The sequence below is a fragment of the Patagioenas fasciata genome, chromosome 1 (assembly GCF_037038585.1).
Source record: "Patagioenas fasciata isolate bPatFas1 chromosome 1, bPatFas1.hap1, whole genome shotgun sequence".
Lineage (NCBI taxonomy): Eukaryota > Metazoa > Chordata > Aves > Columbiformes > Columbidae > Patagioenas > Patagioenas fasciata.
In genome coordinates, this window is record NC_092520.1 from 148,331,693 (window position 1) to 148,344,691 (window position 12,999).

Here is a 12,999-nt window from a genome sequence, read left to right on the forward strand (position 1 = left end):
ATTAAAGACACACAGCTAACACTATTTTGTGAAAGCAGAGCTTGCTGTGGCTTCTGTTTCTCAAACTACCAAATGTTTCCTGTAAAGGCCAGCATCAAAATTCAAAAATATGAAGATATAATATGAAGATATTCCACCAAAATCACAAAGTACTACAAAGCAGTTTAGTGAATGTATGCCATATCAATACAAATAAGTCACACAGTTGGCCATCTTCACATGAATGATGTGAAGAGGTTAAGTCAGTATAAAAGGAAAATCAGGATTTCAGGTTTTTCTATTGGCTTATAAAAATAAATATTTTTTTCTGCAAGAACGAAAGAATTTAAGATTGTCACCAATGTTTCATTGGAAAATCAGTACTTTTTCAAATTGCTGATATTTTTTCCACAATGTTTTAAAAATGCTAAAGTTCGTCTATTTCTTTTTTGTAAAATAAAAATCAAGACTAGTACCTTATGAAAAAGCACACCTTGTACGTTTGGGTTACACCATTTCAAAACACGCGCAGTTTTGCTATCAACTCCTCAGGCAGGGATGGGTTTGAGCACTATCTTGGCATCAGCTTTCTTCCTCACAGGTTCAAGCTCCAATAACCCACACACAGAGTTACAAACCAATTCAAATTCTGTTACATACCTGCCTCCCTCAAAACGATTGATGAGATCTGACACTTTACTGGACTTCTCCTTTGTGACACTAGAAACAGGGGTGGGTGTCTCTTCCTCCATTCTTGGTTTTTGATTTGATAAAGCTTTATGCCTAGAGGTTTGGTATGTAACAGCTGACAGCTTCTGCAGATGAACTGGCTTTGGAGGCACTGCAAAAAACAACAAGAAGCAATTGCTCAGGAACTGTTTCTTTGAAAAGTTAGAACATATGAGATTTTTTAATAAGAATGTACTACAGTAATGAAGAAGAGCTGCTCTTGGCTTTATTTAACCTTTACTTTATCAACACAGGGACTTCATATATATTTTAATGAACTATCTGGTATCAGGGATCTTGCTATATTTCTTGTATAAAAGCTGAATAATGTGCCACTTCAACAAGCTAGAAAATTGGAGGACTTTCCTTTTTTTATATATATATATTGTACTGTAGTAAGCATCTTTGGCCTCCATAAATGCAGTTTTTATCATAAAAAAAGAAGTAAGCATCATCAGAGGATCTAGCTGTGCTGTAGAGCTCAAGACAGATTCAAATTGCCGCCCCAAAAATCTGTTGTTCTCATTCTTTACATTCTCCCTTGTGACTTCAATAATTATAGACAGTGGAAAAGCTGTTTGCCTTCAGTTTTGAGCTTCCTTTACTCACTGAACCTTTTTCTATTTATCCTGCTGAAAACATGACCCCTAAAAATATTTTTATTCTTCTTGATTTTTCCTCATTCCTAGTCCTTCTAAACAGATTGTTAATGATCAGCCACTGTTTAATGCAGCAGTGGCTACAACACAAAGGACAAGGTGACACATAAAGCAAATAAAGTCACATGTGCTGGAGATCTTTCAATTAAATTTTATCCCTTTAAGCGACTATGCAGCATTTGTGGCCAGCAAAAATGCTTTACAGACAGGGCTCAAATGTGTCCCACTATCAGAGCAACACACCTCCAGCTGCATCAAAAAGAGAGACTTAATGGAATGGCCCTTTATTCCCAAGAACAGGACACTGTTCATTTCCACACACACTCCCAAAACTTATTGTGAGGGGAAGCAAAAGCATTTGATATGAAATTGAAAAATAAAGGACTATATCTGTCCTTTGTTAAAAGGCAGGCAGAAATCAGCAGGAGTAGGCAATGCAGTTCCAACAGAACCGGTAGCCCCAGGGGCTCAGCTTCTGCTCCCCAGGCACCAGCCCTCCAGCAACTGCACAGACCTGCCACGGGGCAAACACGAAGGGAAGGACAGGAACTGGCATTAGGAATCATGTGCAACTGTTGTGGTAGAAAATAAAATACGCACTAGTATAGGATATACAATAGATAGATGTGAATAAGCCATGCTCCTTGCATCGCTGACTCTAGAACAGCCGAGTGGGTTGCCCTGGAAAACTTGTACACCACAGGAATTAGCTTAAATCCTATCAAGTGACATTTGAAAGAGTTGTTGAAAAAAATCTGTGCAAATATACTATCATAGACTATGATAAATTTGAAGGAATACTTGATTTAGGATGACTCTCCGCCTCTACTGTACATTAAATTTATAAAAGGTAACATTTATCTGTGCTTCCAGTAATCCAATTGCACATCGGAGGGACTGTAGAGATAGCTGCAGTCTGAAGTTACCATGAGGGACTCTATGAAGAAATGAATGCACCACAAAAACCTTAAGACTTCAATCATATCAACTACAAGAGATCACAAATGAAATCAGAGGGACAAGGAAAAGAATTACTGTAAATCAGACGCTTTTAGTGTGTACATGTTTGGTCCTTTCAAGCTTAATGTTATGTACATTAACACAAGCAAAAAAGCAAGTTTGGAGAAGGATGGAGTGCAGAAAGGATGACTTAAAATACTGCGATTTTCAAATAGTTACAGTGCAATGCTGAAACAAGCAGGAAATTGAATTGCGTAACCGCTTGAGTACATGTGATAAATGAAGCCTCTCCAGAGAAGCTGCATACACTTGCCCAGCTGCAGTGCGGTGGAGCAGCTTTCCCTGCATTCCCTCTTCTTACTGAGTTCAGTGAAGGTCTGGCAGAATTAGGCCAACAAGCATCAGGTAATTGTCCAAGCACTGAATAGCTTGCTGTGCTGACAAAGGCAACGGGACAGCTGAAAAATGTGATACAAGCAGGCTGGGAAAAAGCAGGACACATAATTGAGCTTGGGCACTGCCAGTCCCTTGGGGAGGAGATAGAAGGAAAAGGGACATTGGGTGGATTTACTGACCAGCACTACACTAGTTGGTAGAAACACTTCTTGTTCTTGCCATGGATTTTGTATAATCTGCGGACCTGTGTATTCTCTTATTTAACAGGCTTGTACATCTCAAATTCTTTTGTACATCTCATAAATTGTTAATATTCTCACAAGGATATATTAAAACTATTAAACTTGAGGGAATTAATATCTAGTCATAAAGCAGAAGGAATTAGTTGGAAGCTATTTTTATACTGGATCCACTGGGACAAGAATCAAATTCTAGGACATTCTGTGGAGGTGTCGCACACTTTTGCAGCTAGTACTGAAAAAAGCCTCAGCTTAGCAACATTTCAGTAGGGTAAGCATGAGGAACCTCTGGTCAAACTGGACAACCCCAGCATACTGAAAATCCCTGTAATGCCTTCAGAAGAGAACCAGAAACCAGCCAGCCATGTCAATTCACTAATGCAAAATATTTTCTTCTCTACTCCCTACTACCATGTAACAGACAGTATTTCCCTTAATCAACTGCTGCTGCAGCTACTGTAAGTTTTAGAAATAGAGCAATGGGAAAGGACAGTCACAAGATCAATGAAAAGAATCAGTAATGTAAGACAAAAAAAGCCCACAAACCTTCCTGTAAGGTCAACCTTGTTAACAGGGATTATGGAAAACAAATTCCATTAATTCTCCCCTCAATGTACTTCTGAACTGTTTTGTTTTAATCAGATTATTTTTCAATGTGCACACAGCAAGGATCTTAAAGAAAAGAAGGGAGAGAAAAGACTAGCCCATTGTAATGCCCCACATAATACAGAGCTCTGTTTGAGTCTATAAATACTCTTGTCTCTATACTGTACAATTCTGAGCTCATTAGGAGATATGAACTGCATATTCTGCCCAAAGAAAACCACACAGTACACACAGGTAGTTGCTACTATACAACACTAGCCAAAATAGCTCATCAAGATTTAAGATGCAATGCCTAGTTTTACATTCAACTTTGAGCACATTACTTTTCAAGAGAAGTGATAAACAATCTTTGCTAATATTCTTTAGAGTCAGCAAAGATGATTGTTCCTTTTGAGCGATTTGTACCATTGTCTCCCATTCCATCATGTATATGTACAATCTCCCTCTACGCCTTCAGCTCCTGCTGGTTAAAAATGTTGCTGTGCTTTGATTCAATGAAAATAGAGAGTGAAAAGTTCCTGCAGTAAGCAACTGCGGCTCTCCTGCCTGAGTCATCCTTCATCACCTCCTTGCATGCTCCATCACTTTCAGGAAGGTCAAATGAGCACAGCTGGAAAGATACCAAAGATTTACACTCACAAGAACAGTAAAAACCATCTAGTATCCTAGACTCAGCACAAAGAGAGAGAAAAGTCACCTCCTCTTTAGAATGTACACTTCCACATTTTTTAATCACATCAGAACAAATATCTTCCAGTAATATATTAATAAAGAAGACCAAAAATAATCATGTGCTTTGTCCTCTCTTTTGTCTTCTTCCTGAAGATAATGTTTGGGATTTAGTAGTTTTGGTGATAAAAGAGACATTGCTACAGGTTTCTGAAAGCACCACTGAGACTGGAGAAGTGTAGCTAGAAGCAGCTCTCAGTTTTAGTTCAAGTCACCTTTAATTGTATCAGTTTTATTTGCCAGAGAAGCAGAGTATACATCCCAGGCCTTTAAGAGGTCTTTCAGCTTTTCTGGGCCCAGAAATAACTTCAAAGCCATAGACTATATTATAATTAACTGAGAAAGGAGGACAGGACTGATGCTACACAGTAGACAGCCAGCTAAAACTAACTGCTGAAGTCTACATGTTGAATGCCGTGTGACCATATTATTTCACAGTAGCACAAATCAGTGGAAAATAATCTCCCAAACAAAAACTCCTCTTCAACCTCAGCAGGAGATTTAGAAGTACTCCTAAGCATTCATTAGATAAATTTAAATGAGCAACTGATGCACAGGCTTGAACTGACAGGACACTTCACTGCTTTTAAGAAGTATTAACACTTCAACATATTTTCTATACTGCCTGGATCAGAGAACAGTTTCAGTGCTCATTTAGTAACTGGGCATCATATAAAGCTCATGCAAGAGCTTCAAAGAGCAGGGAATAGAAGAAACTAGAAAAAAATTATCAATTTGCACATGTCACATTCTGCTATTGCTGTGGTCACATTGCTGCCCAAATATTTGTAGTTAAGGGCAAATTTCAATTTATCTACCAATTTGCTTCATGCGTCATATTTGCCTCGAAACTCACTAGTGTATTTTGCTGTTTCCACTGACTACCTCCAGTCTTGATTAGGCCACTGTATCCAAGGATGCACAGCACTGATGCAAAGGCAAAACACCATGTTTCACAGCTGGTACAGACTGCGACTGCTTTGCTTCGCAGTCCTGATTTCTTTGCTCAACTCCCTCATCGGCCTTCAGCCAATTTCAGGCTTTGTTCCAGATGTGCAAAGACTTTCATGAATCAAACTGTACTCAACACAGAAATCTGACATACCAATTGCTAAACTGTTGATGGAAGGAATTATTGGTGAACAAAAATGGTTCTTTTTCTGCCAGTGTATCAGACAGCTAGTTTGTTTTCTCCTTGAGATGCCAAGGGAAAAAAAATGCAAATGAAAGAATTTTATATTGGATTCTGGGGATAAATTTATTCACTTGATCTAGCTGCCCCAAGTGATCTGTTTCCAAATATCTAAACTACTTCTCAGAAACCAAGTACAGACAAAAGAGGTTCAGAGTCCAGGGTTCACTTCAAGTGCAAGATTTTGGACATTTTTCTTCTATGTTCAAGCTAAATTTACTACAAATAGCTGTACCCCACTTGTAACGCAACCTCAAAGTCATCTTTTTATCACTCATTTTAATGACACACATTTTGGTAGGTTAGATGAAGGGCATTTTGCAGTTAGTTCATTGACAATCAAATACACCGGCATTACAATTCAGGTCTGTGATCTTGTTTCCTTTCACTATGAAAGGACACTTAGTATTTACATGACTAGAACAACAATTTGGAAAAAAACACTTCCTGCTACTATAAACCAAAAATGTTTCTGTGCTTGTACATGGAAAGCTGTTCAAAAAAAAAAAAAAGCATCCACATTTAAACCCAATTTAACTAGAGCAATTTAGTTTGCTTAGATTGTTTGCACTCTCAAATGCAAATCGCATTAATTCTATTTTGTTTTGCTCCAATTCAATAAAAAGCCAAAAAGATAAACTATATAACTTTGCTATGATGCATTTATTTAATAGAAACAAATGGAGGAAGACATAAACCCATGAACAAAGCAGGCACAAAATACTATTTACAACAGTATTGTTGAATATAATCTACACAGCTGCCTTTCTCAGACTACAATGCTATTCCTAGCTATGCCACATTTTGGAGCAAGCAATTTTGACAGTAACAGAAGTCATGACTGGCAAAGAGCAACAACAGCTGCATAACTACTTGAATGAATGGGATCCAGTAATGGCCAACTTCTAACTTATCTTACAGCTAAAATTTATAATAAGTGGCCTGGATTTGTTTTTGAAAGGCTTAAAATCTTTTTATTGATTGCCCATTTCTGTTTATCCATTAACAGGTGTCTAAAATATTCTTCTTAGGAAGAATACCTGTTATCTTGTTAACTGAGCTTTAAAGAACACATTTCAGAGACCTAGGAACTGGTGCAGAAAGACTACTCAGTGATTAATGTTTACATATGACTGATATGAGCATCTCAGTTTAGCAAACAATACTGGTAAAAATTCTATAAAAACAAACAATACAAAAAATTACAGCTTTATTTTGCTATCTCCTGAAGTAAATACAACTTTCTTGACACACCAATAAGTTTCTTCCCTCCTCAGGATTGATGCAAAATTCAAGATGTATTTTCCCATTAATTGCTACACAGATTGTTAAATCCACTACATGATGACTCTATGTGGTTCTAGTTTCTATGCATGATTTAGATGTGATCTAGTATTCTACAAGTAATTCTCGTTTCTGTCACAGCAGCATTGTGTCTCAGAATCCAATTCACTGAGCAGGATTGTGATATCAGTCTTCTAAACTTACTTTTTTTTTTTTTTTAATAACCTGTGACACGAATGAAGTTCCTATTGCATGTCACTGCTTAAAGACATCCATCCAGATTTGCACTGAAACAGATTTCCAAAATACGGTAATTCTTTATTGTTATCAACCTCTGCAGAATCAATATTACTGAGAAGATCACATAATAAGATGGTTTGAGGTTTAGATACAGAAAGTCGACATGTAGGTTGACCTATTTAGCTTCTAAAAGTGAAGACACTATATATGGACAGGAAGAAGGGAAATCTTCTCTGGAGACATTATTGGTCAGCTTTTACTGCAGAACCACAAAGTTCCCTCCTTTCCACATACTCCTGCAGGAGGGTTCCTCTTGAACTCTGCTTGAACCCCAAGGGCCCTGAATAAATATCTTCCCCACTACCTCCGCCTTGAAGCCAGCCTGCCAAACCCTCCAATTCAAAAATAGTATCACAACCTTTTCAGTAATCTTTTGAAAAATAAGTCCTGTCAATAGTTTAATACAAACAAGGTGCTTACACGCATTCTCCCATCTTTACCTACTAGCTACTTCTTGGGCGGAGACCAAATTTAACTCATGCTACCTGGCAGTAAGTACACAGCAAATTACTAGATGCTTGAGATAAAAATTGTAACTACGTGCTTGTATCATATTACATTAGCAAGTCCAACTTTCCTTCTGAGAACCTTTTTCAGAAAGGAAATTATTACTAGAAATTATTATAAGAAATTACCAATTCATAAAGCATTTACAAAACTACTGTATTTCCATAGCATGCCTTCTCCCCCCCACCCATTTTATTTCTGGCAAATAAAGTTCTTTCAAGGTGCTCTATTTCTCTTAAAGTTGGAGAAGAATAACTTCCTTAACCAAAATACTTGAGACTACTTACCTTGTGGCTTTGGATTTGAAGCTGGACGTGGGGACTGTTTGACTGGCACGCTTCCATTTATTCCCTGAGCCGCTTCATTGTGTACATTCTGCTCAACTAGCCTGGTTGTCACACTTGCTGTACAAGATCTAGTGAATATTAAGGACTTTGGACAGAGGCTGCTGCCTGAAAAGCAAATGGGTACAAAAAAAAAGTTAGAAACCAGATTAAATATATAAGGTGGAATGTTTATAAATACATTTATTTAGGGCTAACATTTCTCTAGAGAAAAACAGAATACTTGTCTCCCCTTTGAAGACTATCTCATCCTAAAGACATGCTTTGCCTTTCACTGAAATTTATTATGTTGCTTAAACCTTGAAGAGTTGGATATATAAAGATCTCCACCATGCCTAGCCTAGGCTCTCCTACAGAGAGATTAAAGTCTCTAACAGACTTCTTCCTATCTGAATTGTCAATGGGTTTCTTCAACACAACTATAGAAAAACCAGCATTTTAGTTCAGTGATTCTACTTCTGTATTCAAAGTGTTCACAAAATGCTATACATTCAAAATGTTTCTTTTATTATTGAAGGTAGCATCCAAAAATTAGATAAATGTATTGCAACTTTTCTGTAAGAAAGGGCTCCTATTGTAAGTATTAAAAAAGCAAAGCACAAACCAGCTGATACTGCTATTACATTTCTTCCTAGCAGAATGGAATTTAGTCTGATTAAGAGGATCAATATCCTGGTATATGTAGGAAAACTGGAAGCAAATATAAAGCAAATAATATCCAAACAATGGCAAGTGTAATAAAAGCACTTATTTGAATATGCTCACACAAGCCTGAACCATAGGCTTTTGTTGTGGGGTTTGGAAATAAGCAGTTCTGTAAACACAATCAAAAACTTGAAATACTATGAAAGACCTTGAGATCTCACTTAGGCCAATCTTAATTCATCTCTGAATCAAAAAAATTCTACAACTTTTTTTTTTTGTGGGGAGAAACAAGGGAAAGCGAAAAGCCCACTTATTTATTGCAGTTTTGTCATAATTATTTTCATCTTCAACAAAATTATTAGGGTAGAGTTTGAACACAAATTTACTGGTTTTATTATTCGTCTTCATTGTTTGCTTGTACTAGTAGAAATGCAAACATGAGTGGAGCTTTGTTTGCATGTTTCCAGAAAAGCAAATCCAAATCCCAGTCCATCATTTCACAAGGCAATTCTCTGATGGATTTTGAACAACAACTTGTCTGCAAGGTCTGGACCCTTTGATCTAATCCATCTTCCTATCCCACAGCAAAATCCATCCTATCAAGCCATTCCTAGCAACAGCCAAGCCTGCTCTTAGACAAGAAGTGGAAAGAGATGCCATAGCTATTGTTCACCAATGTTTAAAGACTCTTCAGTGTTTTGTGGATTCCAATAATATTTTCAAGTATTTATGTTTTATTTCTTATAAACGTTTTTTTTCCATTTCCGATACGGAAGTTGCCCTACAAGAAACTGTCTCTACAAACATGGAAACTTGCAGAGGTCCACACAGAGATCAACAACCCAGCCCTACCAAAGAGCCAGTACTTGGATCACAACACACGCAGGACATCTGTGGCTGCAACACAGCATTTTTCCCACTTCTATTTCTTTCAATTAGCAAGAGATCTCCTGAGAACATAAAGGTGGATGCTCCCAGACAAATGCAGAGAACTTAGTGAGGCCCACCACATATGGAAGCTTCTCAGATGTTTGTGATCTCAGTCAGAAATTCCTTAGCTCTGTTTCCCTGGGTACTACAGAAGTGGGAGCTCCACCCCACACCATTCATCAATCCCTAAGGAGGTACCTTAAGTGCCATTTCTGTCTCTCCTATGGAGGTGGGAGCACTGGAAGCTCTTAGACAGACCAAAGAGATGGTACGGGGTGTCATACCAGCAAGTCTTTCTTGTCTCTAAAGAGCCAACAGGCTGAATTCCCTGTTCTACAGAATCCTATACCATACTGTCACAGTTTACACTCCAGTTGGGGTATCCCCAATTCAAAAACAAATTTAAGAAAGAGTAACTCCTGCCAGGACCGGTACGATCCACAAGTCAGGCTGGCAACTGAACATAATTTATAATACTACATTCAGATCAGTCATAACTTTGCCATGAGGGTGAAAACGTGGTCTTAGAGCTTTCTGAAAACTATTTTGCCTGCAGATTAGACAGCTAATACACTTAAAAATCTCAAATTCCCCCAACTGCAGCTAAGTAAGGGTCATCGCTGCTGTCAACTCTTCAGCCCAGGGCTGGAAATTTCTCTCAAAATTGTACCTTATTTATTAAAAGCATTCCCTAAGAAAACAAGGTACTGCTTAGGTCAGAATAGGAACTTGTTTTATACACAGAACTTTATCAAGGCACTTATTCCTGTTTTAGGTTATCACTCATGATCACTTTAAGCCAAGGCAGATACAGAGCTGCTGCTCAACAGAGCAGCTCTGTGGTTTGTCACTCCTCCTCTCTCTCTGTCACCATCCACTCCACCTTCTGCTTCTGGCTGCTCCTTCCCTGTGCTACCATCAGTGCTTGTTCAACCACAGTGAGATGAGCGTCAGAAATGATGCAGTTGAAAGCTGCAGTATATTTTAGATCGGTTTGACCTCATGGTCACCCAAGCACTACCGCTGGCACAAGGGGACAGCCAGGAATATGTCTGGAAGAGGACAGACACCTCCTCTCGGCAGTAGCCCTTACTGAGATCGGTCTGAAGCAATCATTTAAACGCAACCCCAGTCCCTCAAGCAGATATTTATACTTTGATTCTACTTGGTTTACACATGCAAACACAGAGCCTTAATACAAAGTTCAGAAAAAACAGGAACAGCTGAAAACAAACCTGCAATGCAAAAAACATAAGGTTGCCTTAAGAATCGATTTTGTTGACGGCATCACATGCCCCCCCCCCCCCCCCGATTGGCAAATATTAGTTGCATTCAGCGGGCAAAAGTCATTTTGTAAAGCTTGTCCACTGTAATACAAAACTGTAACACCAGCAACAGGAAAGATCGCTTCTCCATAGCAGGATCTTTTGCAACTGCCTACAGAAAACCAAAACTCCGAGAGAACTTGTGACCCAAGACATGCTCTGGCTTCACACACCTAACAACTGTGCACACAGGGTGTGCAGGGAAACAGAATGTCTTCAAATTTATTGTTGTTGTACAAGCTGTTACACAAATTATTCACCCTGTCTGGAAGCCATATTTGCTGGAGATGGACATCCAACAGACATTTAACCTATATTTCAAACTAGTAATTCTGTTAATCATGTCATATCCTCAAGCTATGTGTTTTAAAGAGTAATATAGCCACCTCAGGATGAACAGTTTTCTTCATGTAAAGCTGGAATGGAAAAAGGTAAATTAACTCTAGCCGCACCATACCTCATACAAAATTAGGTAGTCAAATTCTCTGGATAAAAAGTATCCTTTAACATCCCTGGAGATCTAAGTCCTGGTTTCTAGTTAGTAGAAGGTATTGCTTTCCAGGTGATGCAGGCAAGAAAATGATGGCAAAAATACAGGAATTTTCACCACAGACCTCTATCTAGTAAAAAAGACTTGTAGGTATAGTATATCAAAATCCCAAATCACATAACTTGCAACACACTATAAAAATACCAAACACTTGGTCCATAGTCATCAGTATGCATTTCAGTAGGGCAGCTCAATTCTGTCTATTTTAGCACTCAGTAATACAGTCTACCTGTTAGAAATACAGGTGTTGCCCTCTAAGTACAACTTAAAATACCATTCGATATGCAAAAAGCCAGACATGCTGCAAAACCCTGCAGTTTTTACTGGGCTGAATTAGACTCCCATTGTGATTATTTCTGACCTGATTAAAGAAAGACTTGCACATTAATGCTATTCCTATGCATTATAATAACAGATATTTTACTCAAACTCAGAAATGCAACCAGCAACAAAATGCTTCCAGCCAGTTACTGTGTTCACTAGTACATGATTAACACCACTTATTATAAGCAAGGACGATTAAATACACTGAAGCGGAGAGAAAGGTGGGAAAGACTAAAAAAAATAAAATAAAATGGCGGCAGGCAAAAGCGTAATAAGAAAGAGGAGGTAACAACTAACAGAAAACAGAAACAAACACTGCATATTTGATAAGCACTTATTTTGCTTATCATCTGCAAGGAAATTAGAAGCTAGAATACTTGCAGATGTGCTTGTATCCGCAAGAATGTTTGAAGTTAGGTGATGCTATTTTTTCAGAGCATTTTAATTAGAAATAACTTGGAGCCATGAACATTTGGACAATCAGCCATCTTGAAATGCCAGTAACACAGAAAATACAGCTAATTTACATTCACAAAAGGTTAAACTAATGTTTTAGTATTGGATAGGTCCTCCATCAGATGTCTTATGTTATATTTATTTGCAGTCCTGCTTACAGCACATAGAATATTCACACTGTCACAGCATTGTCTAACTTTTACTGCCATTGTGATCCCACTCTTACCATACATTATGGATGACAGAAATGCAGCATTTCTGGATGTAACCAAAGTCTACTGGGAAAGGGTTGCTCTCTTGTGACTGCAAGGAGGCAAAATTTAAGTCTCAAAATTACTTCTCTTGAAATTACATAGTTATATATACTACCTGTCATAATGGCTATGGCCATGACGTTCTACTGCTAGATCTTTTTATGGAAGATCAATGCAAAGCCTCACCCTTCCTCACCCTAGACATATGTAGAGGTTCAGCTACCAGTCTATCTATCAAAACATTGTGTGGTTGGTTACTGTGGCTTAACCAATCTCCTGATCTGTTCAGAAGAGCATTAAGGAGCACTGAAACTACACAGACTAATCCAAACCATCCACTCACTCACCAAACACCACAGGAGCTGTAGCAACACCAGGACAAGAGTAATCAGCTTCTTGAGCATAAACAAGAAGGCAGCCAGCGGCCTCTCACCCAAGCAGTTACAACAACAGATTTGTCAAGGCTTGAGCAGGAAATCTAGTAAATCAGGTCATGGATTTTGCCCACAACTGTGTCCAAACCTCCCCTCAAAACTAAGTATCTAGTAAATTGGTACCTAACCTTCACAGGTTTGTCCTGTTTGTGAGAGG

The 12,999-nt window shown here is 38.3% G+C and overlaps 1 protein-coding gene across 6 annotated transcripts in view; it reads right to left on the minus strand.

The window, feature by feature from the left end:
* The window catches only part of FGD4 (FYVE, RhoGEF and PH domain containing 4), a 118,237-nt gene that overhangs the window by 36,363 nt on the left and 68,875 nt on the right, over positions 1 to 12,999 (minus strand). For all 6 annotated transcript variants that reach the window (XM_065842627.2, XM_065842603.2, XM_065842611.2 and 3 more), the window contains exons 2-3: positions 7,868 to 8,032; positions 640 to 820 (exon numbers count right to left, since the gene is read on the minus strand). In XM_065842627.2, coding sequence (XP_065698699.2) covers positions 640 to 820; positions 7,868 to 8,032 — 346 coding nt within the window. The remainder of the gene's footprint in view (positions 1 to 639; positions 821 to 7,867; positions 8,033 to 12,999) is intronic.